The 25,366-nt window shown below is 37.8% G+C and overlaps 1 protein-coding gene and 1 pseudogene across 1 annotated transcript; one reads left to right on the top strand and one right to left on the bottom strand.

Annotated features, from left to right (window-relative positions):
- Window positions 1-6,304: 6,304 nt before the first annotated feature.
- On the bottom strand, window positions 6,305-7,297 carry LOC138837303 (olfactory receptor 9K2). Its single transcript, XM_070035995.1, has one exon. It carries the CDS (start codon window positions 7,286-7,288, stop codon window positions 6,305-6,307), a length of 984 nt encoding a protein of 327 aa, XP_069892096.1. The 5' UTR covers window positions 7,289-7,297.
- A 4,555-nt stretch (window positions 7,298-11,852) lies between these two features.
- LOC138838210 (olfactory receptor 9S13-like) lies at window positions 11,853-13,115 on the top strand (annotated as a pseudogene).
- The last annotated feature ends 12,251 nt before the right edge of the window (window positions 13,116-25,366 follow it).

The following is a 25,366-nucleotide window of genomic DNA, read 5'->3' as shown; positions in this document are numbered from 1 at the left end:
CCTTCCTTCCTTCCTTCCTTCCTTCCCTCCTTCCCTCCTTCCTTCCCTCCTTGCTTTCTCATTTGTTGCCATTGAAAGTCACCTCTCACAGCTATATACGTTTGCATAAACACTATAATCTACCCTGCAAGATAGGATGCATGTGAAGAATACATCATTGAGTTGTCTCAAAATTGTCCAATACAAAGCAAGTTCAGTTATAGTCTCAGTTCATTTTTAATGGTTATTTGGGCCTATTATATACTAAAAAATACCATTCTGTCTTCGTTGTTATATGAGAAAGAGGACTTCTGATGTTGACAAAAATCTTCATCTTTGCCTATCATTGTCATATCATTATTTTCCCATGATTTTGTCCCTGTTATGGTTTAAATTCTTACTAACCAAACTGATTTGCTGAAAACAGTCATGGCTTTTGCTTTTATTTTCTGTTATGAACTAATACCCTCCCTCCTCTCCTTCCTTTCTTCCTGTTTACTTCCTTCCTTCGTGCTAATTTTCTATATTTCCTTTTCTCCCAACACCTACCTTAATCTTTTTATTAATTTTTATTTAATTTTTGTCCATATCAATCCACACATTTTAAGAAAAGAAATACAATTGAATATTGCTAAAATCTTATGCAGAGACATTTCTTTCATTTTATAAAGAAACCTAATCACAAACACAAGGCTATATGCATATGGAAATTTGAAGGGTCACATGATAATGTGAGGTAGTTACAAATAAAAAATTCATGCAAGGTATGTGTATTTAAGCACGTTTCAATTATATTTATTTAGTCAAATGCTATTTCATACCATGATGAAATAGTAAGTAAAAGACAGTGGAATCAAAGACAGAGAGAAATTTATTCTTATATCTTTGTACTAACCAGGATGGCCTTAAATAGCTCCCAAGATCAGACAAGATCTGGAGCATTCAGTATATAGTATGGCTGAGAAAGAGATCTTTACTATTTAGGAAACAAAGATGTTAAAACAAATTTAAGGGATTTATGTAGAATTATGAGATTGAGAAGCATGCTTGATTCTTGTTCACATCTCAAATGAGAAATAAATCATAATAAATTAAATCACATGCTATTGCAATGTCTTGTCACTATATATCTATATTAATTTTAACTATACATTTTTATTTAAAGTACATAAGTATAGTGACCACCTTGAATTATAAATATACTAACAAAATGAATCTTACATTTTTTTTGTCATTTCTATGATAAAATTTTGTTCACATGGTAAGGTAGGTAAGAATTTGAAATTTGAAATTCTTCTATGATTAGATTATATAGGGTAGAATAGTCAACACTCTTGAAAAGAAAAAAGATTAATACTGATGCATACAAAGGTTTTGTCAAAATAAGCTTTAAAATTGTATATTAATTACAAAGTGCATATTTTTTAAATTAGCTCCTGTTTTCAACAGAAATATCGAAACAAAGTAAAGAAATATAACAAATACTATCTAAAAGGAACAGTACATAGAAAAAGTGAAAAAAATGAAAGTACTGGATATTCTAAGAAATGATTATGTCTTTCCTTAGTAAACATGAGAACACAGTGACTTCAAGTATATCCATAAAGAGACAAAAATATGAAAAGAATCAAACCTTTGTTTAAGTAAGTTTTCCTCAACAGAGATTATTTCCTTACTCATCAGATCATGACTCAAATTGGATAACATGGATAAAAACCAGCAAAATTGAAGCATATCTCTTAATACTATGCTTACTTACTGTATTTTGGCTTCATGAGCTAGTTCATTGTTCAACTAAAAAAAATAACCCTAGCATGAATCCTGAGAGAAATTCTCTCCCGGGGAGGGAGACCAAAATGGTATCATTCCCTCCACAAGAAAAGCCATTCACTGGGGATTAAAGTGCCCCTCATCAGTAAAATATATTGTGTAATGCTGCAATAAACATAGTTGTGCTGGTAGCTTTAGTATGGTCTTGTTTGTGATTATTTGGGTAAATGCCCAAAAGTGGGATTGCTGGGTAATAGGGGAGCTGAGACAGAAAACTGTCAGACAAGTTGATGTTAGGTGAAATGAACCCAAGATAAGGATTCAAATGGGTTTTCTTTATTGCGATTGTTTCTAACATATTTATAAGATGATTTCTTTGTTGCTTTGTATGGCCCTCCATCACGGTATAACCCCAGCTTTCTCTGTATTTGATGTTGGTATAATTTGTGGAGGAGAAGGAAAAAAACAAATTGTTTAAATAGGGATACAGGTGGACCTATTGCAACAATGAGATGTACAAGATGTTACGTCGAAAAGTGAACTTTACAACTTTGGCGGGGTGGGGGGAGGTGGTATGGGGGGGTGGAGAGGGGAAGGGATGGTGTAGGGAAACAAAGGAGGAGGCAACAATGCTTGATAAGAAATGTACTCACTCTCTTGCCCATGTAATTGTAACCCCTCCATATGGTATTTTCACATTAATGAAAAAATTAAAAAAAATATATTGTGTGATGCAAAAAGAAAGGGAGAATTCACTAAGTGATACATTTTCCAAACTATTGGAAATTTTAAAGGGCTCTCCATAGGACCAAATAACTAATGTTTTACACAGAATAAACTAATAAAACAGATTCCATTGGATAAATGCTTGGTGTTGCTTTTATATTTCATTTACACAGAACATTATTCAATCATCTCATGGGAATGGATTATAGCCCTTATTATTTTAGAATTTTTTTCCTTGATGCTACAGTAGATACACTAGGCTGATATTAGTCAGAGGAAAATTAACACAAGTAACAGTGAATAAAATAACTGGAGTGAAAACTGGCTATTCAAAGAGCACAGAGGATAGCTAGATGCATACCATGCCAGCATCTTTGAATTAAGGTATAGGAAGAAGTGGTAGTTAAAAAAAAACAAAACAACTTCCAGAGATCTGGGTGTTTCTCTTAAGTGTGAGAATCAAAGTGATTTGCCTTCAGATTCCTAAACAAAACCCAGAAATCCTATTGTGTATATTCAAAAAGAAAGAAAGTACCTTCTTCATAAGTCCTCCACTCTTGCAACATTGGGATTTTTGTAATATGGAAATCTCTATGTGAACTCAAAACATTTAAGTGCAAAAGACTAATTTTGTTGGCCCCTAATCTAAAATACACAAAGATTCTACAAATGACATTTGAAGAAAGAAGGATGATACAGAAACAGTTTCAAGACTTTCCATAATCATAGAATTTTTGGCACTTTATTATACTATTTCCCAATTACTAGGGTGAGAATTTTAATTTTCCCTGTGCAGATAGCCTGCCAAAACACTGCAAAACATACTAGCAAGGATAGTGCAATATTCTATAAAGAAATCCTCAGAAAAGATAGCATGTGACCAAACATTTTTCTGGAAATAACTGACATGTTATATTGGAACAAACACCAAGCTAGTGGGCAGGATGATTTGAATAAAACCTGCACAACCCATGTTTGTGATTTGAATATTCCACAGATATTTACTGATCTAGTGCATTTAAAATTATCACATAAGGTTAACTCATATAAAGTTTCTCATTAACATTGTTATGATTAAAGTGTTCTATTGCAAAAGTAATGAACTGTTGATCAACACAGAGATACAGGGTGGAAAAAGAGAAAAGCTTCTGGGACTGGGAATGTGGCTTAGTGGTAGGGTTTGCCTAACATGCATGAAACCCTGGGTTCTATTCCTCAGTACCTCCTGAACAGAAAGAGCTGGAAGTTGTGTTGTGGCTCATGTGGTAGAGTGCTAGCCTTGAGCAAAAGAATATTAGGTTCAGTGCCCTGAGTTCAAGGCCCAGGACTGGAAAAGAAAGAAAGAAAAGAAGGAAGGAAGGAAGGAAGGAAGGAAGGAAGGAAGGAAGGAAGGAAGGAAGGAAGGAAGGAAGGAAGGAAGGAAGGAGAGAGGGAAGGGAGGGAGGGAGGGAAGGAGGGGGAGGAAGGGAGGGAAAGAGAGAGAGAGAGAGAAAGAAAGAAAGAAAGAAAGAAAGAAAGAGAAAGAAAAACAGCTTCTGTTGATGAGTGAGGACTAGAGGATGGGGGTTAAGCTAACATGGAGTATGAAGGAGGTTGAAAAGGTCAAAATATATTATTTGCAACTATGGAAATAGAAATTGTTGAATACTGTTGAAATGGCTTGGGGTCATGGGGAAGGAATAGTGAAAGATGTGGTGAAACTGATTTTCAATGTAAATGTGTGGAAATGTCACCAGGAAATCCCCCTCCCCCATGTAACTCATGTAAACTAATTAAAAATAGATCAAACATTCTGTACTTGTCCACTATTATAAAAGCCATTTCTACAGAATTTTGAAGAGTCAGTGTTTGGGTTCTAAGTGCCACCCAGGTTTGAGGGTATATGAATTTTTAACTGATCTCAAAGAAGTTTATGTAACATGACACCTGAACATGGATCTGATGAACCCCAACATGAGCTGGGAATGGGGTAAAGGAGAGCATCTGTTAAGGAAATTCTGCTGTATTCCCTGAAAGTATTCTATTCTCTGAATGATAAAAAGTACGATCAGGGGCTGGGAAGGTGGCTCAGTGGTAGAGCGCTTGCCTTGCATGCCTGAGGCCCTGGGTTCGATTCCCCAGCACCACAAAAGCAAAAAGAAAAAAAAAGCCAGAAGTGGCGCTGTGGCTCAAGTGGTAGAGCGCTAGCCTTGAGCTGAATAGCTGAGGGACAGTGCCCAGGCCCAGAGTTCAGGCCCCACGACTGGACCCCCAAAAAAGATAAAAAGTATGATCAATGCTGTTCTGTCTGTCCAGAGGGAAATTGTTCTCTTAAAGGAGAAAAACTGCAGCTACCACTGAGCTACATTCTCTATTCTGCTCATTTAATTTTTATCAGTTTGTGCCACCATCAGACTCATTCACCTTCAAAACTATTAACAACACACTTTCTTTTGTACACTATTGTTTTATTTATTTATTTTATTTATTACATACTACCTGCTCCTTTTTCATTAACAGCGCACATGACCCCCCACACATACACAATATGACCCACTGCAGCAATCCCCCCATTCCAATCTTATTCCTTTTTAAAAATTTATTTTTTGCGCTTGCCCCTGGGACTTGAACTCGGGGCCTGGAGACTGACCCCGAGCATCTTTTGCTCAACGCTAGTGTTCTACCATTTGAATCACAGCTCCATTTTTAGCTTTTTTTTGGTAGTTTATTGGAGATATGAGTCTCCCAGACTTTCTTGCCCTGGCTGGCTTTGACCTTGGCTATTCTCAGATTTCAGTCTTCTGAATAGCTAAGTTTACACATATTATCCCCGGGCACCTGGCTTAGCCTCATTCTAAGTGTCTCTTGCACATCTCCAAAGAGAACTTACCTGATTACAGTCATGTTAATTATGTGAATTATGGGGATGTTAATTGTCTAACCTAATTGTAAACTCCTTAATGACTAGTTAGTTAACCCTGTTCCTACCACAACACAGAACACTTGCAGAGGTATTCCAAGGAATTAATGAAATATATATTTATTTAAAAAAATGTCAGAGGAACAGAGGATTAAATTTTAGATCATACTATTTTGCTGACTTCTATACCTCTATCAAATATTTCTCAGGTATAATTGACACAAGGAAAAGCACTGAAGATCCCAATTGAGTGGATGAACATGTGGCCATATCTGTTTTTCTCTATCTTCCACTTTGGTTCTTTGAATTAGTTTCCTGCAACCAGTAGTGTCAATGGGCAATATCTAAGAAAACTCCAGAACACCCGGCATACTTGGTATAGCTTTCTAAGTGGTTGTACATAGTGAAGGTTACTGTGTTTTTCTCCTTATAAATACCACATATAAAATAATTTACCAAGGTGACCTTTGATAACTATATAACCTGATGATAAAGTTATAAAATACAAAAGACCATTTTATTTAAAAATCATCTGATCATTGTCAGTTATGAATGATTACATATAGAAGGGAATGGCAACACAAAAGAATAATGAGTGCTAGATAAAGTATTGTTTAGTGTCATAACACATGGAAATATTGTCCAATATATGACATATACACTGCTTCTATGAAATATAATTATTGGTGGGGGAGGGATCACCATGAAAATACTCTGCCAAGGCCAAGGACATCTCCCACACCCAGAATATTCAGGGTTAAGGATGTTGTAGAGGATATTAAAAAAAATAACATTCTGTAAGAATACATGACCATAGACCAAGCTGCTGGTAGCATTTTTTTAAAATAATAGTGGAGAGAAGAAGACATCAGTGAGCATACCATGTGTGAACTAAAGACACACCACAGCAACAATAGCGTGGCTGGAGGGTCACAGAACCATCCTTTTCTTCTCTAACAGTTTTCTGAGCGCTTCCTTGACGTCCTTGTTTCTCAGAGAGTAAATCAGAGGATTGAGCATAGGCGTGACGAGGGAGTAACACAGAGAGGCCATTTTGCTCAGTTCAGGGTACCTGTCGGGCGTGAGATACATGAAGAAGACAGCGCCGTACAGCACGCCCACCACTCCCAGGTGGGAGCTGCAGGTGGAGAAGGCTTTCTTCCGCCCCTCGGTGGAGCGCATCCTTAGAACCGTGGACACAATGTACAGATAAGAGACGACGATCACGAAAATGGTTGGCAAAATGATGAGGCCGGAGAGGGAAAACGATACCACTTTCTGGACAAAGAGGTCCGAACAAGACAATCTCTGCAGCGGGCGGGTATCGCAGTAAAAATGATCAATGGCTCGCGAAGCGCAGAAGGAGGAAGTGAATGTCATGCTGGTCTGCAGAACCGAGCTGACGCAGCCACAGAAATAGGAGCCGGCCACCAGCTGTGCGCAGAGACGCGTGGACATCTGGACGGAATAGAGCAGAGGGTTACAGATGGCAAGGAAGCGGTCGTACGCCATGGCTGCCAGGAGAAATCCCTCGGTCACGATGAAGAGTGCAAAGAGAAACAGCTGAGCCACGCAGCCAGCAAAGGAGATGGACTTGCTCTCCGACCAAAAGTTGGTCATCGCCTTGGGTGCAATGACAGACGAATAGAAGAGGTCGATGAAGGACAGATTGCCTAGGAAGAAATACATGGGTGTGTTCAGACGGGGGTCGATCATGATAAGAGTCATCATGCCAACATTCCCCAAGAGGATCACGGCATAGATGAGTACAAATAGCAGGAAGAGGAGAAGATGGAGCTCGGGGCCGACCCTGAAGCCTACAAGAACGAAGCCAGTCATTTCTGAGTGATTACTTGTTCCCCTGTCGCTCATGGAAGAAACCTGACAAGAAGCAGAAGGCAAAAATAAAGACATGAACGTATTGATCCTGGCACGACAAACACTTCTCTACCGTATTCAGACTTCGAAAGGCTCTGTAATCATTATTCATTTTAGTCTCTGAGAAATTGTACGACTTAAATGCAGTTCAACACATGCAGTTCAATGTTATTTTAAGTTTTTCATTCCTAGAAGCAGTAAACATAAAATTAGGCCTTTCTCCCCTGAGGCTTCCAATGCCATGTTTTCAATATGCTTTTCAATAACATTTTATACTCCCTCCCTCCACAGTTCCACAATAATTCAGTACCATAACACACGAACTGGAAAAGAACACAATTTAATAATAATTGGCAGCCAGGATACAGTTTATATAGCTTAGATTTAGCAAAATTTGCTAAACTTAAGTTTAGCAACATTTGGAGAGACACTCTCAAATGTCTCTCCAAGATGTACTCTATATTTTTTTTAAATAAAGAAAATTCTCCTACCTTCTTAACCACAGGGTTCTATTTCCTTAAGAAGAGATCCTTAAAAGAGTTACTTTAAAAATAAGCATGGCCAGGTGCTGTTGGCTCATGTCTATCATCATACCTACTCAGGAGGCTGAGAACTGAGGATCACAGTTCCAAGCTAGCCCAGACAGAATAATCGGTGTGACACTTACCTTCAATTAACCATTAAGAATGCAGAAATGGTAGCATGCTAGCTCAGAATTTTTGCTAGTTAACTGGAAATGGAGTCTCAACAAATATGCTGCATAAGCTGGCTTTGTGCTATGGTCTTTCAGGTCTCAGCCTCCTTAGTAGCTAAAGACTACAGGTATAAGCCACTGGCAATGAACTGGCTATGAAGCACCATTTTTAAAAACAATGCATTGGATTCATGTTTCTTTAATACTGCCTAGAGTCAAGGCAGAGATTGCTTTAATTTTTAAGAGTTATTCCTGTCAAATTCATTCCAGCATCATATTTTGAAATTAATATTGAATATCCACTATTCCTCAGGTGATAATAACTTCCTTAGGATCAAACTCCACTTATTTCCTTGTCATTTAGTTTCTGCATAAGGCTCCAAATTTGACAAATTATACTTCACCAGTACATATTTGCAGTTTACATAAAAGTTAAATGTATGTTATAAGAGTGATAGAATTTGTCATAGTATAAACATTAATAAATTATTGGCAGAAGACATTGTATCTAGAAAAAAAAGTGGTACTCAGCACAGACATACTCTTTGTCCAAATCTCAAATCTTTAAATTGTTTTTACCTGGTGTTGTTTGATATTTTGTCAGATTCTGTTAAAAATCAACCCATAGAATTACAATATTTCTCTCTTTTTTTCCATTTTGGTTCTAGAAAGGGTAAAAAAATGTTTACTAATGAATAGATGGTAAGTACAGGTACTGAAAAAGAGTAATTCTGAGATAAATTGAATCTTTTCCTCTTAAAACAATTTATGTTTCACTTTTAGAATCTTCCTTCCTAAAGAGACTTGACCAATATTTGCTTTTTTCTTTAGTAGTTGATTTCTTGCAGATAGCTGTAGTCTTTTCAGAGAAGAGTCAAGGTGAATTTTATAAACTATGCTCTGTCAAAATGGAATTGCATTCAGGAACCATATTCTGTAGTGAAGAATCAAATAGAAGAATATTGTGCACCTTGCATGCTTAGATGCTTCTATGATTTAAGGAAGGAGAACAACTTTCAGTGGATATGAAAGTAAAGGCTCCTCTGTATATTGAGTCTCAAATCACCTGCTGAATTATTAGCTATGGACTTTCATAAGGGCTCTGGATTTGGTACAACTGTGTAAGTTTTTCAAGTAATTGCAACATTGAGATTTCTTCCACCTTTTGGGAACCATGCTAGCTCTGGGAATGGGAAAAGTTAAGTCAATTATGAAGACAATGAGCTGCTAGTAACAAGTCCATGAAGTCCACAGAGGATCTAGTTTTTTGTTTGTTTTTTATTGTGAAAATACTGTACGGAGGGGTTACAATTACATGGGCAAGGTAATGAGTACATTTCTTATCAAGCATTGTTGCCTCCTCCTTTGTTTCCCCTTCCCATTCCTTCCTACCACCACCACCCCCCGCTCCACCCTTGGCCAAAGTTGTAAAGTTTGTTTTTTGACATAATGTCTTGCACATCTCATTGTTGCAATGGGCCCACCTGTATCTCTATTTAAACAATTGTTTTTTCCCTTCCCCATCCACAAATTATACCAACATCAAATACAGTGAAAACCATGGGGAAGGCACATACAAAGCAACAAAGAAATCATCTTATAAATATGTTAGAAACAATTGCAAGAAAGAAAAACAATTTGAGTTCTTATCTTTGGGTTCATTTTACCTAACTTCAACTAATCTGACCGTTTCTGCTTGTCTCAGACATATACTAGTTCTTGCAAATAAGGGAAACCATGGGACCTATGTTTCTTTGGGCCTGGCTTACTTCACTTAATATAATTTTTTCCAAGTCTTTCCATTTCCTAACAAATGGGGCAATGTCATTCTTTCTGATGGAGGCATAGAATTCCATTGTGTATATATACCACATTTTTTAATCCATTCATCTACTGAGGGACATCTGGGTTGGTTCCATATCTTAGCTATGGCAAATAATGCTGCAATAAACATAGTTGTGCTGGTAGCTTCAGTATGGTCTTGTTTTTGTTCATTTGGGTAAATGCCCAAAAGTGAAATGCAAATCAAAACAACATTGAGATACCACCTCACCCCAGTTGGAATGGCTATAATCAAGAACTCTAATAACAACAGATGCTGAAGAGGATGTGGACAGAAGGGAACCTTACTACATTGTTGGTGGGAGTGTAAAATTGTTCAACCACTTTGGAAAGTAGTATGGAGGTTCCTCAAAAGACTCCACATAGAGCTTCCCATGATACCCTTATCTCCAATTAACCACTCAAAAACTGGAAGTGGCACTGAGGCTCAAGTAGTAGAGCGCTAGCCTTGTGCACAAAGATGCTCAGGGAAAGTGCTCAGGCCTTGAGTTCAAGCCCCACACTGACAAAAGACAAACAAACAAACAAAACCTCCCATAAACTACTAGAATGAAAGGCTCAGTAGACACACCATAATAATATTGGGTAAATTCCATACCTTACTTACAACAATAGAAAGGTTAAAACAAAAGTAATGAAGAAACCTCAGAATTAATTGACAGTGTACACCTTTACAACAAAATAAAATTAACATTAAATAAATAAATGACACTGTAGACAAAATGAACATCGACAGATCAAACGAAAATCTACAGACTATTATACCTACAGCTTCAAAATATATAGTCTTTTAAGCATCACAAGAAACTTTCTCAATAGATAACACAGCAAACAAATGTTTTTTTTAAACAAATGACACTTATCATCAGCTCACTTATCCCACATACAGAGCTGTACATATTACAAGGCTCTACTTGAACTGATCAACCAAGCCTTTTCCATAAGAATTATATTTGTTCCTCATATTTATAGCGCAATGTAAATAAGCAGATATATTAACCAATTGATTTTAGTGTTCTCAGGAATGATTATGATTTCTTACCTCAGACACACTGAAACATATTTGGAGTCACATATATCCATGAAGAGGCAAAAACAGAAAAGGTAGAACCAAATGTTTGTTTAACAGGAAGTCTTTTGCAACAAGAATTGTATTTCTTCATTGTTCAGGTTATACTTCTTCTTAAAAATAAAGGCATGTCTCTGATCAAGTTTATAGAAATCTCCGTTGCATTTCTTGTGTTCAAAAAGAGATAAGGAAGGAAGAAAAGAAGGAAGGGAGGACAGATGGAAGGAAGGGAGGAAAGATGTAAGGACAGAAGGAAGGAAGGAAGGAAGAAGAAGAAATGTAGAGAGGAAAAAAGAAAGATAATAGTCTGATTACATTGCAGGACATAAAAAAAGAAGAAATGCTACTCTTTTGGCAGATAAACTGCAACAGACAACGTTTGTCACTATAGAGAGAATAATAATGAGAGAACAATATAAAGTTGAGATGTGAAAAGATAGTGTTTGGTCAGGATCTGAAAGATTTCTTGTTACATGTGAAAGATTCAATGTCATGTGTTAATGTTCTACAGCAAATTACAAAGCTAAACTGCTATTAAAATAAACCAGGATCATTAGTCAAACTCAATTGTCATCCTAAAATTCTGAAGTCTGTGTTCCTTCATGTTATATCATCAGTAAAATACACCTTGTGGAATAGATGGCAATGTCTGTATTTCACCTTGCTCTAAAGGAAGTAGCTGTTAATGACAATTAGCTGATGACAAAATCACGAAACCAAAGTGAAAAACAAATGTCTCTTGAGATCACCAGGGTGGTGGGGTTGGGGGGGAGGGGGCATTCTGCTGGGATTTAGAACTGCTCCCAAGCTACAGATACTCTTATCCTTAGTGTTCTTCGCAATGTCTTGGAAACAATATAAAATCATATTCTTCCAAGATGGTTCCCCAATATTTTTTGGGTTTTTGAGTGTGTAATTTTTTAACCAAAATGAATAATCTGATCATAATTCCCTTCATTGTTTACTATTCCTCCATCTCTTCCTACACATTGGTTATGAACAGTGACCTGAATAAGAATGACTCAGAGATCACTGAGTTTATTCTGCTGGGATTTAGGACTGCTCCCAAGATCCATATCCTCTTTCCTTACTGTTCTTGGTCATCTACATGGCCATTGTGGTACCGAATGTCAACCTGGTGCTTATCATAACTATGAACTCCAAGATGCAAACACCTATGTACTTCTTTCTTTCTTTTTTTTTGTCAGTTGTGGGGTCTGAACTCTGGGCCTGGGCACTGTCCTTCAGCTCTATACCTATAGACTAGTACTCTACCACTTGAGCCTCAGCCCCACTTCCAGCTTTTTCTGCTTATGTGGTGCTGAGGAATCGAACCCAGGGCCTCATGCATGAAAGGCAAACACTACCACTGAGCCCCCTTCCCAGCTCCACCTATGTATTTCTTCTTTAGAAACTTGTCCTTTCTGAGTGGCCCTGTGGCACAAAGTGGTCTTGAGTGAAAGAGCTCAGGGATGGAGTCCCGAGTAGAAGCCCCAGGACAGACCGAAAACCAAACCAAAACAGCTCTTGTCCTATCTGGAGCTCTGCATTGCTCCCAAAATGTTAGTCAACTTCTTGAGTAGTGAAAAGAAAATTTCATATAATGAGTGTTTGGCTCAGTTTTTCTTCTTTGCTTTATTTGCCACTACAGAAGCCTTTCTTCTGTCTGTAATGGCCTTTGATCGATTCTCAGCCATATGCTCTCCTCTCCTTTATCATGTCAATATGTCCCACAAAGTCTGTGTTCAGCTGGTAACTGGATCCTATATCTGTGGATGCATCAATTCTGTAATATATACAAGTTTTGTTCTCATTTGCATTTCTGTGGGCAACCCAGACTGGACCACTTCTTCTGTGATGTCTCTGCTCTGATCGAGATCTCATGTGCTGACACCTTTGTGAATGAGATTGTGCTGTTCATTCTCTCTGCTCTCATCATCATCTACACCACCACGGTAATCGTGGTATCTTATGGGTACATCCTCTCCACTGTCTTGACGATTCCCTCCACCCAAGGAAGGAGAAAGACCTTCTCCACCTGTGGCTCCCATATAGCTGTGGTAAGCATCTTCTATGGAACTGTCTTCTTCATGTATGCCCAGCCTGGGGCCCTGTCCTCTCCAGAGCAAAGCAAGATTGTAGCTGTGTTCTATACACTTATAACACCAATGCTGAACCCTCTGATCTACAGTCTGAGAAACAGAGATGTGAAAGATGCAGTGAAAAGAATTGTATATGGGAAAGAGTCCTCTCAGTAATATTTATGAAGCCATGATATAGTGGACATATCAAAGATTTGTATATGTTTAATTAAATATTTATGCAGCTATGCAGACAATGTTTTAATAATACAAGTACACACACTCTTAGTTTACAATCTTGAAATGCATGAAAATTCATATAGTCTTATTTTTATGACATGGTAATTATAGTTCCACTTTAACTTTGCCTTGATTAAAAAGTAAACATTACCAGTCATTAAATATATGCAGTGTCCATATAATCATTGAAATAATGTTATCTTTGTGTCTAGAATTGTAGTAGTGGTGAAGAGAATGATAATGGTTATTGAAAATGTTTTTAAGTAATTATTTTATGAAATGCTTATTTCATGTTTTTTTCAGGTATTCAGATTCAGATTCTGGAAACTATAATCATTGGAGTTAAACTTGCTAGTAAAAATATAAGCCAAAATAGATCATTCAAGAAGTATTTCTTGTTGGGAGTGCTGTTGGCTCATGTCTGTAATCTTAGCTACTTAGGAGGCTGAGATCTGAGAACCACAGTTCAAAGCCAACCTGGATTGAAAATCTGTGAGACTCTTATTTCCAATTAACTACCAAAAACCTGGAAGTGGAGCTGCAGCTCAAGTGATAGAGCACTAGCATTGAGACAAAAAGCTTAGGAACAGTACCAAAGCTCTCAGTCCAAGCCCCTGGGCCAGCACACACACACACACACACACACACACACACACACACACACACACACACACACACACACACACACACACACACACACACACACACACACACACACACACACACACACACACACACACAGAATTCTTTATATAATAATTTTGATGAATACTCTATAGGTTTTGTTTACACAACTTCATAACATTTGACTCTGACCTAACTCTACTTTTCTGCTATGGAAGTGTGGATTATTTTTTCATGTGCTCCTACTATTGTGTTTTACTTTGCTTTATATTTGTAGCATAGATTTTCTTGAAGTACCTCACACAATGCTAGATTCATTGTTATAAATTTTGTTCATTTATGATTGTCTAGGAAGGTCTTCATTTCTATTTTAATTTTGAAGAATAACTTTTCTGGACATATTATTCTAGATTAACATTGATTTTAGAGTATCTATTGCCTTAGCTTTTAGTGTATCAGTTGAGAATCTACTGCTCTTCTCATGAGCACACCCTGAAATGTTACGTGATCTTTCTGGCATGTAGTTTTTAATATTCTTTCTTTGTTCTAGATTCTTTATAGTTTAACAGTGCTATACCATGAAGAGGTTCATTTCTGATTCATTTCATTCTACTGTTGTAGTAAAAATCTCCTGTTTCTGGCTCATCTATATTTTCCCCAAGATTTGGGAAATTTTCTGCTATGATTTCACCATAGACTGTAACTCTTCTTATCCTGTTCCAACTATAACCATGGTGATATAATAGTGGCTAATTGCTCTTGTAAACTTCATTTATTCTTTCTTTTTTTATTGTGAAAATACTGTACAGAGGGATTACAATTACATGGGCAAGATGAGTACATTTCTTATCAAGCATTGTAGCCTCCTCCTTTGTTTCCCCTTCCCATCCCTTCCCATCCTCCCCATGCCCCCCCACCCAATCCTTCTTGCTCTCCCTCCCCCCCCCCACCAAAGTTGTAAACTTCATTTTCGACGTAACGACTTGTACATCTCATTGTTGCAATGGGTCCACCTGTATCCCTATTTAAACGATTTGTTTTTCCCCTTCCCCTCCACAAATTATACCAACATCAAATACAGTGAAAGCAAGGGTTATACTGTGGGGGAGGGACATACAAAGCAATGAACAAATAATATTATAAATGTGTTAGAAACAATACATGAAAGAAAAAAAACATTTGAATACATATCTTAGGGTTCATTTCCTTAACATCACCTTATCTGACCTTTTCTGCTTGACTCAGACAAAGTGGATGAACAAGTTTACACTCCCACCAACAATGCAGTAAGGTTACCTTCTGTCCACATCCCCTCCAGCATCTGTTGTTATTAGAGCTCTTGATTTTAGCCATTCTAACTGGGGGTGAGGTGGTATCTCAATGTTGTTTTGATTTGCATTTCTTTTATGGCTAGGGAGGTTGAGCATTTCATGTGTCTATTGGCCATCCTTCTTTCCTCTTCACAGAAGTTTCTCTTTAAGTCTTTAGCCCACTTATTTATTGGGCAGTTGTTTCTTTGAGGATTTGTTAATGGGGGATTTAATTTTTTGAGTTCCAAGTATATTTTAGATATGAGACCCTTGTCCATTGTATGGCTAGTGAAGATCTTCTCCCAATCCATGGGCTTTCAATTGATCTTGCTAGCTATGTCCTTTGTCATGCAAAAACTCTGCAACTTCATGCAATCCTATTTGTCCAACCTTTCTTTGATTTGTTGTATTTCCGGGTCTCCAATAAGAAAATTTCGGCCTGTGCCAAGGAGACCTAGGGTTTCTCTAATTCCATCCTGTAATATTTTCAGAGTGTCTGCTTTGACTCCGAGATCTTTGATCCATTTGGAGTTGATTCTGGTGCAGGGTGGTATATAATGATCTAGCTTTAGTTTTCTACAAGTAGTTAACTAATTTTGCCAGCACCATTTACTGAAGAGGCTGTCTTTCTTCCATTCTATTTTTTTTAGCTCCCTTATCAAAGATTAGATGGCTATAGGTCTGTAGGTTCATTTCTGGGTTTTCAATTCTATTCCATTGGTGCTGAGGTCTGTTCTTGTGCCAGTACCAAGCTGTTTTGTTTACTATGGCTTTGTAGTGGAGTTTGAAATTTGGTATTGATATTCCTCCAGCAGTGTTCTTTCTGTTGAGGAGCGTTTTTGCTATTCGGGGTCTTTTATTGTTACATATGAATTTTTGGATTGCCTCTTCTATTTCCTTGAAGAATGAGGTTGGAATTTTGATAGGTATCACATTGAATTTGTAGATAATCTTGAGAAGTATTGCCATTTTCACGATGTTGATCTTTTCAATCCAGGAGCATGGGAGTTTTTGCCAGTGTTTAAGTTCTGTTTTGATTTCCTTTTTTAAGTTTTTAAAGTTTTCATCATAGAGGTCCTTCACTTCTTTAGTTAAGTTAATTCCTAGGTATTTCATTTTTTGTGGGGCTATTATGAATGGAGATACTTTCCTAATTTCAGCCACACTTTTGTCATTGTTGGCATAAAGAAAAGCCATTGATTTTGGGGGGTTAATTTTATACCCTGCTACTTTGCCAAAGTTTTGAATCAACTTGAGTAATTTGGGAGTGGAGTCTATGGGATTCTTTAAATACAAGATCATGTCATCTGCAAAGAGGGAGAGTTTTACTTCTTCTTTCCCTATTTGGATCCCCTTTATATTTGCATCTTGTCTTATTGCTGTAGCTAGGCATTCTAATACTAGATTGAAGAGATGTCGAGAGAGGGGACATCCTTGCCTTGTTCCTGAATTAAGGGGAAGTGGTGTTAGTTTTTCACCATTAAGTATGATGCTGACTGTAGGTTTGTCATTTACAGCCTTTATTGTATTGAGGAATGTTCCATGGATTCCTAATTTTTCCAACACCTTCATCATAAAGGGGTGCTGGATCTTGTCAAATGCTTTTTCTGCATCTATTGAGATAACCATGCAGTTCTTATCCTTGCTCCTGTTGATGTTATGAATTATATTAATTAATTTGCGTATATTAAACCAGCTTTGCATCCCTGAAATGAATCCTGTTTGATCGGGGTGTATGATTTTTTGGATGAATTGTTGAAGTTGATTAGTCAAAATTTTGTTGAGAAGTTTTGCATCAATGTTCATCAAAAAATGGCTCTATAGTTCTCTTTCTTTGATGAGTCTCTGCCTGGTTTTGGGATGAGACTTATGATGGCTTCATAGAATGTGTTCGGTACTGAACTTTCTCTTTCAATTTCATTGAAGACTTGGAGGAGTATTTTTGTGCACTCTGCTTTGAAGATCTTGTAGAATTCCGCTGTAAAACCATCTGATCCTGGACTTTTCTTAGATGTGAGGTCTCTTATTGCTGTTTCTATTTCAATGCTTGATATGGGCCTGTTAAGATGGTTTAACTCATCTTGGTTTAGTTTTGACATGTCAATATTTGCTAGGAAAAGGTCCATTTCTGCCAAGTTCTCAAACTTGTTAGCATAAAGTTTTGAGAAGTATTTCAGTATAATGTTCTGAATCTTGGTTGTTTCTGTGGTGATGTTTCCATTCTCATCTCTGAGTTTATTTATTTGGGTGTGTTCTCTTTCTGATAAGATTTGCTAAGGGTCTGTCAATTTTGTTAATTTTTTCGAAGAACCAACTCTTTTTTTTGTTGATTCCTTCCATTGTTTTTATGGATTCTAATTCATTTAATTCTGATTTAATTTTAAATATTTCTTTCCATCTACTGGATTGAGGTTTATCTTGCTGCTCTTTTTCAAGGAGGTTCAGATGTCTCATTAAATTGTTGGTTTCAGATCTCTCCAATTTGTTGATGTTGGCACTCAGAGCTATAAACTTGCCCCTGAGTACTGCCTTTGCTGTGTCCCAGAGCAGCTGGTAATTTGTGTGCTCATTTTTGTTGAATAGCATGAACATTTTAATTTCCTTTCTAATCGCTTCCATGACGCACTCATGATTCAGCAGTGTGTTGTTCAGCCTCCATGTGTTACCGGACTTTCTTTGGTAGCTTTCTTTGGTGTTGAGTTCTAATTTTATTCCCTTGTGGTCAGAGAGAATGCAAGGTATAACTTCAATGTTTCTGAATTTGGACAAATTTGCTTTGTGGCCTAAAATGTGGTCTATTTTAGAAAATGTTCCAAGTGCTGCTGAGAAAAATGTGTATTCTGATGCTGCTGGGTGAAATATTCGGTAGATGTCTGTTAAATCTAGTTGATCTATGCAGTTGTTTAGATCTGCGGTTTCTCTGTTGAGTTTTTGCCAAGTTGATCTATCTAGTGGGGAAACTGGTGTGTTAAAATCCCCAGCAATTAATGTGTTTGAATCTATGTGGGATTTGAGGGAAAGTAGTGTTTCTTGGATAAATTTGGGTGCTCCATTATGGTGAATAGATATTTAGAATTGTAATATCCTCCTGAAGGAGAGATCCCTTAATTAGTATGTAGCGACCTTCTTTATCTCTTCTCACTAATTTTAATTTGTAGTCTATTTTATCTGATATTAGGATTGCAACTCCTGCCTGTTTATAGGGGCCGTTTACTTGGTCGACTTTGTTCCAGCCTTTCACATTTAAAATGTGTTTTTATGGGCAAGATGTGACTCCTGAAGGCAGCAGATAGAAGGATCTAGCTTTTTAATCCAACTAGACAGTCTATGTCACTTAATTGGAGAGTTAAGTCCATTAATTTTGAGAGATATGACTGAGAGGAATTTGGGAGTTCCTGCCATTTAATCCACCTTCTTGAGGGCTGCACCTACTGGGTTCTTCCTATGGTTCTTGGATTCTCGGTTTGGGTGGTTGATAGTTGGCTGTCTTTAGGGCATGGCATACATTATTCCAGGCTCTTCTTGTTTAATTGTCTCTGCTGAGAAATCTGAGGTGATTCTAATTGGTTTCCCTTTATAGGTGATTAATCCTTTTTCCTTGACAGCTTTAAGGATCTTTTCCTTGGTCTGAATTGATCCTGTGTGGATTATAATGTGATGGTGGGATGTCCTATTCTGGTCTGGTCTATTTGGAGTTCTAAAAGCTTCCTGTATCTTAATAGGCCTATCTTTTTGCATGTTTGGAAAGTTCTCTGCTAGGATCCTGTTAAACAAATTCCCTAGACCATTAACTTCTGTTTCTAGGTGCTCCTCTACACCCATTATCCTCAGATTAGGCCTTCTGATGGTGTCTTTCAAGTGTTGAATAGATCTATCATATTTCTTGGACTTGTCTTGGATGGTTGTATGTTCTTTCTCTATAATAGCTAGGCTGTCTTCTATCCCCGAGATTCGATCTTCTGCATGGTCTAACTTGCTGTCAAGACTTTCTACTTTGTTTTTTTATTTCTTTTCGTTCTAATTGGTCAGCTTTGATGGCTTCAAATTCTTTGTTGAAGCTTTGTTTTAGATCATATATGAACTTCTTTGCTTCCTTAACTTGGTGTTCAGTGTTTATTCTCAAATCACTTAGTTGATTGGTTATGGTTTCCTTGGACTCCCATTCTTTCTGTTGGGTTGCATTCAGCATTCCCTTTGTGGTCTCCCTGACTTCCTTCAGCTCTTTGTTAATGGATTCCATGAATGCCTTTAGTGATCTTTGTGTATTCTCATCTTGCTCTCTCAATTCCTGTATTACTCTTTGCTTAGCTTCCTCACGTTCACGCCATTCCTGTAGTTGTCTTTGAGTGCTCTCAGCCTGCTCATCCCATTCCTGCCTTTCTCTTTGAGTGTTCTCAAGCTGCTCATGCAATTCTTGTTTCAGTTTTTGGGTATCTTCCTCATGCTCATGGTGTTCCTGTACTAACCTCTGGTTTGCCTCCTCTCTCTCCCTATCACGCTCATACAGAGTCCTTTTTATATTTTCAATCTTTTCCTGTATTGACCTTTGGTTTGCCTCCTCTCTCCCTATCATGCTCATACAGAGTCCTTTGTTTTTTTTTTAATTTAATTTAATTTTATTTGTGAACATACTGTACAGAGGAGTTACAATTATGTGAGCAGGATAATGCATACATTTCTTACCAAGCATTGCAGCCTCCTCCTTTGTTTACCCTTCACATCCCTTCCCAGCCTCCCCCATCCCCCCAATCCCAATCCTTCTTCTTCTCCCCCCTTCCCCCCACCCCCACACCGACGTTGTAAAGCTAGTTTTGGACATGACAACTTGTACTTCTCATTGTTGCAACAGGTCCACCTGTATCCTTAAACAACTGGTTATTCCCCATCTCCTCCACAAGTTATACTGACATCAAATATAGTGAAAGCAGGGGTTATACTGTGGGGGAGGGATATAAAAGCAACAAAGAGATAATCTTATAAATGCGTTAGAAACACATGCATGAAAGAAAAAAAAACATTAAAATACACATCTAAGGGTTCATTTTCCTGACATCACATTATCTGACCTTTTCTGCTTGACTCATACATATACTAGATATTACAAATAAGGGAAACCATGGGACCTATGTTTCTTTGGGCCTGGCTTACTTCACTTACTATAATTTTTTCCAAGTTTTCCCATTTCCTAACAAATGGGGCAATGTCATTCTTTCTGATGGAGGCATAGAATTCCATTGTGTATATATACCACATTTTCTTGATCCATTCATCTACTGAGGGGCATCTGGGTTGGTTCCATATCTTAGCTATGGTAAATAATGCTGCAATACACATAGTTGTGCTGGTAGCTTTAGTGTGGTCTTGTTTGTAAACATTTGGGTAAATGCCCAAAAGTGGGATTGCTGGGTCATAGGGGAGTTCTATGTGAAGTCTTTTGAGGAACCTCCATACTGCTTTCCAAAGTGGTTGAACAAGTTTACATTCCCACCAACAATGAAGTAAGGTTCCTTTCTGTCCACATCCCCTCCAGCATCTGTTGTTGTTAGAGTTCTTGATTTTTGCCGTTCTAACTGGAGTGAGGTGATATCTCAATGTTGTTTTGATTTGCATTTCTTTTATGGCTAGGGATGTTGAACATTTCTTCATGTGTCTATTGGCCATCCTCCTTTCTTCTTCAGAGAAGTTTCTCTTTAAGTCTTTCGCCCACTTATTTATTGGGCAGTTGTTTCTTTGGGGATTTGTTGTTGGGGGGTTTAATTTTTTGAGTTCCAAGTATATTTTAGATATGAGACCCTTGTCCGTTGTATGGCTAGTAAAGATCTTCTCCCAATCAGTGGGCTTTCTATTGATCTTGCTAGCTATGTCATTTGCACTGCAGAAGCTCTGCAACTTTATGCAATCCCATTTGTCCAATCTTTCTTTGATTTGTTGTGTTTCCGGGTCTCTATTCAGAAAATTTCGGCCTGAGCCAAGGAGACCTAGGGTTTCTCCTATTCCATCCTGTAATGTTTTCAGAGTGTCTGCTTTGAGTTCAAGGTCTTTGATCCATTTGGAATTGATTCTGGTGCAGGGTGATATATAAGGATCTAGCTTAAGTTTTCTACATGTAGTTAACCAATTTTGCCAACACCATTTACTGAAGAGATTGTCTTTCTTCCATTCTATTGTTTTAGCTCCCTTATCGAAGATTAGATGGCTATAGGTCATACAGAGTCCTTTGTATGTTTTCAATCTTTTCATTTATCATGTTTACCAGCAGTGTTTGTAGAGCTATTTGGGAACTCTCCTCTGGATTATTCATTATCTGTTCTGTCCCCTGATTATCATGAGTGGAAGTTGAGATACCCAGACTTGCCATTTTCCTTGTGTTTTCATGGCTTACTCTGCCCATTTGTGATGAAAGTAACACCAGTTTTGTGATAGAACTCTATCTTAAGGTAAGCATCAACCAAAATCTATAGTTGTACTGTCAAAATTCTGCAGATACAATCTAGTTCAACAGATATATCTATTCAACATCAAACAACTATATATTAATGGGCTACGAACAGCAAAGAAGAATTTGGCAAACCAGAAATTATTAGGTTTAGGGAGAGATGTGGGTAAAAATAGGAATAGAGAGATATGGGAAGGCTCAGGGAGAGTTAACTTGACTAAGTCCTAATCTCAAAGCGGGAAATAGGTTTGATAGGATGAAAGTAGAGAGAGAGGAAAAAAAGAAGAAAGAGAAAGAGAAAAAAAGGAAGAAGAAAAAATAGAAAAGCAAAAATTAAAAATTAAAAATTGCAATGGTTAAAAGTTATGCAGAAATGAAAACGAAATATTCAGAGAAGAACGTGGATATAATGAGTGAGGGGGGGAGGGATATAAAAGAGACATGGAAAACTAAAAAATAAAAATGCTTAACATATTATATAAGATTAAAGAGGTAGTACTCTGCTATTAAGGAATTTCAGTCTAAGAGGTTTTGAATTGAGTAACAAATTTCTGGATTAAGTGTGTATACAATGGGCGATAAGGTCTAATAATCACCTACGGGTATATTTGAGGATGTGCAGAACAGCAATTAAGTCGCACAAAGAAGAATGAAAGAGAAGAAAAGGTGAAAAGAATGAGAAAGAAAGAGAAAAAAAATCAGGAGTTCAGTAGAGCTAAACAAAAAAATTTTTTTAAGAAAAACGCACACACACATATATCCCTAAAATAAAAATTATAAAAAGAAGAAAGAAAAAAGAAGTTACTAGAAAACAATTTTTAAAGGTTAAAATTAAAAAAGATTTAGAAAATTTTTTTTATAAGATGTACAAAAAGAAAAAAAAAGAAAAAGAAGTTCTTTGATTTTTTTGGGAAGGATGGGAGATCCTGTATCTCCCTTGTGTCCGTAGCCAGCCTCTTGTTGGAGTCTCTGGTCTGCTTGTGGTGTTTTATTTTCCTGTGGCTTGGTTGGTTTCTTAAGTCAGTATGTTTGAGCAGGCAGAAAAATGTTCTGTTTTACCCAGGATTATGTTATCCTCCTCCCAGGCTAGTTCAATGGGAGGGAGATCTGCTTTGAGTATCTCAAAAGAGGGAGTTGGCTGTTTCCTCAAGTTTGGAGATGCTGTGATGAGGCTAGGTTCTGGATAGAGTTGAGGCCTTTCAGCAAACAGTAGCTGTTCCCTGAGAGGCTGGATTGTAAGAGACTCACAGAGCCAAGCCTGGAGCCATTCTCAGGGTTTATGTTTACTGAATTTCAATTGATTGTCAAGGCTGCTAAAGGGAGGGGCAGCCTCTGGCTCTGTTTACCCAGTGAAGAGAGCCACTCCTGGGGCTGACAGCTGGAGATGGGTGACTTTTCCCTGGGTGGAGCTGAGTCTGGCAGGTCAGGTTAGGTTCTTGTGACCTGCTAAATGACTCTAGTTTTCTTCCAAGGCCTGAGCTGGGATGTATCTGCATACACATCCATATGACCATTCTCTAATATTATACAAGCTGCCACGCTGCGTGCCACTCAGGGATGTTTCCCTCAATAGGGCTCATCTAACTGGGCCAGGGCACCCTTTTCCCTCTCTGCTTTTTCTTCTTGATGCCTAGGACTTGGGCATGGAGCCCTAGAAGCTCTCGTAGGACTTTTAAAGGAGAAATGACTTTCTAAGAATGATGGAGCAAAGCTTACTGAGGACAGTGGCATTTGGTCTCTTTCCTGGAGTGCTACCCTCCAGATTTCTTTGGCATGAGAGAACATGTCTTTTTTGTTTTGTTTTGTTCTGTTTTAAAATCTATCCTTATTTCCTTGATCCCTCTTAGTTGCCTCCACCTCCTCCTCCTCTTCCACCTCCTCCTCTTCCTCCTCCTCCTTCTTCTTCCTTCTATCCTCTTCCTCCTCTTCTTCTTCCTCTTCCTCCTCTTCTGCCTCTTCCTCCTCTTCTGCCTCTTCCTCCTCTCATTCCCCTTTCTCCTCCTCCTTCACCAGTACTGGGACTTGAACTCAGGACCTTGTGCTTTCCCTTGGCTTTTATCAGAACATTCTTTCCTGCCTGGCTTCAAATTGTAACCCTCAGATCTTAGCCTTCTGAGTAGCTAGGATTTGTAATCATGAGCCACTGATACCTGGTTTTGTAATTCATTTTTTTTTTTTTTTGGTCCGGTCGTGGGGCCTGAACTCTGGGCCTGGGCGCTGTCCCTCAGCTCTTCAGCTCAAGGCTAGCGCTTTACCATTTGAGCCACAGCTCCACTTCCGGCTTTTTATTTCTGTTTATGTGGTGCTGAGGAATCGAACCCAGGGCCTCATGCATGCAAGGCAAGCGCTCTACCACTGAGCCACCTTCCCAGCCCTGTAATTCATTTTTTAAAAATATCTCTAAGGCTCCCTCATTGTACTGTAAATTCTATAGGTCTGACAAACAATTTCATGTATTGCTTCAACAACTGTAAAGATTAACTGCACCCCAGGAAAATTCCTTAACACTTCTCAAACCATTGGAAATACTCATATACTTTCCTTTGTCTTTCCTAGAGTAGGTAGCATCTGAATATAACAAGGTGTCCCACTAGCAACAGTGCATTGAAAGTTTACACCTATCGCTATGTGAATAAAAAATTGGTTCCTTTTGATTATAAATAGCACTGTGTCTAATGAAAATACTCTTACACTTGAACAATCCCAAAGGTTCCATCCCCAAACTCTTAGAGCTTATAAACAACTTTGGCAAAGTAGCAGGATACAAAATTAACCCACCAAAATCAGTCACCTTTCCGTACACCAACAATATACAAGCAGAAAGAGAAATCAAAGAAACAACTCCATTCATAATAACCTCAAAAAAAATCTAGGAATTAACCTTATCAAAGATGTAAAGGATCTATTTCATGAAAACTATAAAAGCCTAAGAAAAAGAATCATAGAGGATACTAGGAAATGCAAAGATCTCCCATGTTCCTGGGTAGGCAGAATTAACAGTGAAAATGGTTATACTGCCAATATTGTTATACACTTTCAATGCAATTATTAAAATCCCAATGACGTACTTTACTGAAATAGAGAAAACAGTCCAAAAGATCATATGGAACAACAAAAGACCTAGAATAACCAAAGCAATTCTAGGCAAAAGAAACAATGCAGGAGGGATCACATTACCGAATTTCAAGTTCTACTATAGAGCTATAATAACAAAGATAGCTTGATACTGGTTCAAAAAGAGACCTGAAGACCAATGGAACAGACTAGAGGACCCAGAAATAAAGCTGCATATATACAGTCAGTTGATATTTGACAAAGGAGCCAAAGACATACAGTGGAAGAATCATAACCTCTTCAACTATTGGTGCTGGGAAAACTGGGTGGCCACATGCAGAAAAATGAAAGTGGACCCTAGCTTGTCCCCATGCACCAACATCAACTCAAAGTGGATTAAAGACCTTAACATCAAATCTGATACTCTGAAACTACTGCAGGACAGAGTAGAGAGACACTTGAACTTATAGGCACAGGCAGGAACTTCCTGAACAGAGTCCCAGGGTCTCAACAAATTGGAGAGAGACTGGACAAATGGGACTACCTTAAAATAAAAAGTTTCTACACAGACAAAGAAATAGCAACCAAACTAGAAGACAGCCAACTAGTTGGGAAAAATATTTACCAGCAAAATATCAGACAAGGGTCTAATATCCATTATATACAGGTAACTCAAGAAAACTAATCTCTCCTAAGTCTAATAAACCAATAATGAAATGGGCAAGGGAGCTAAAGAGAGACTTCTCAGAAAAAGAGATAAAAAT

The sequence above is a fragment of the Dipodomys merriami genome, unplaced genomic scaffold (assembly GCF_024711535.1).
Source record: "Dipodomys merriami isolate MVZ:Mamm:240054 unplaced genomic scaffold, mDipMer1.0.p SCAF_10, whole genome shotgun sequence".
Classification (NCBI taxonomy): Eukaryota; Metazoa; Chordata; class Mammalia; order Rodentia; family Heteromyidae; genus Dipodomys; species Dipodomys merriami.
This window is presented reverse-complemented; position numbering and strand designations above follow the sequence as displayed.

Coding starts and splice junctions, on each gene's coding strand:
- LOC138837303 (XM_070035995.1), bottom strand. CDS start 7,288: ATGTCTTTATTTTTGCCTTCTGCTTCTTGTCAGGTTTCTTCCATGAGC.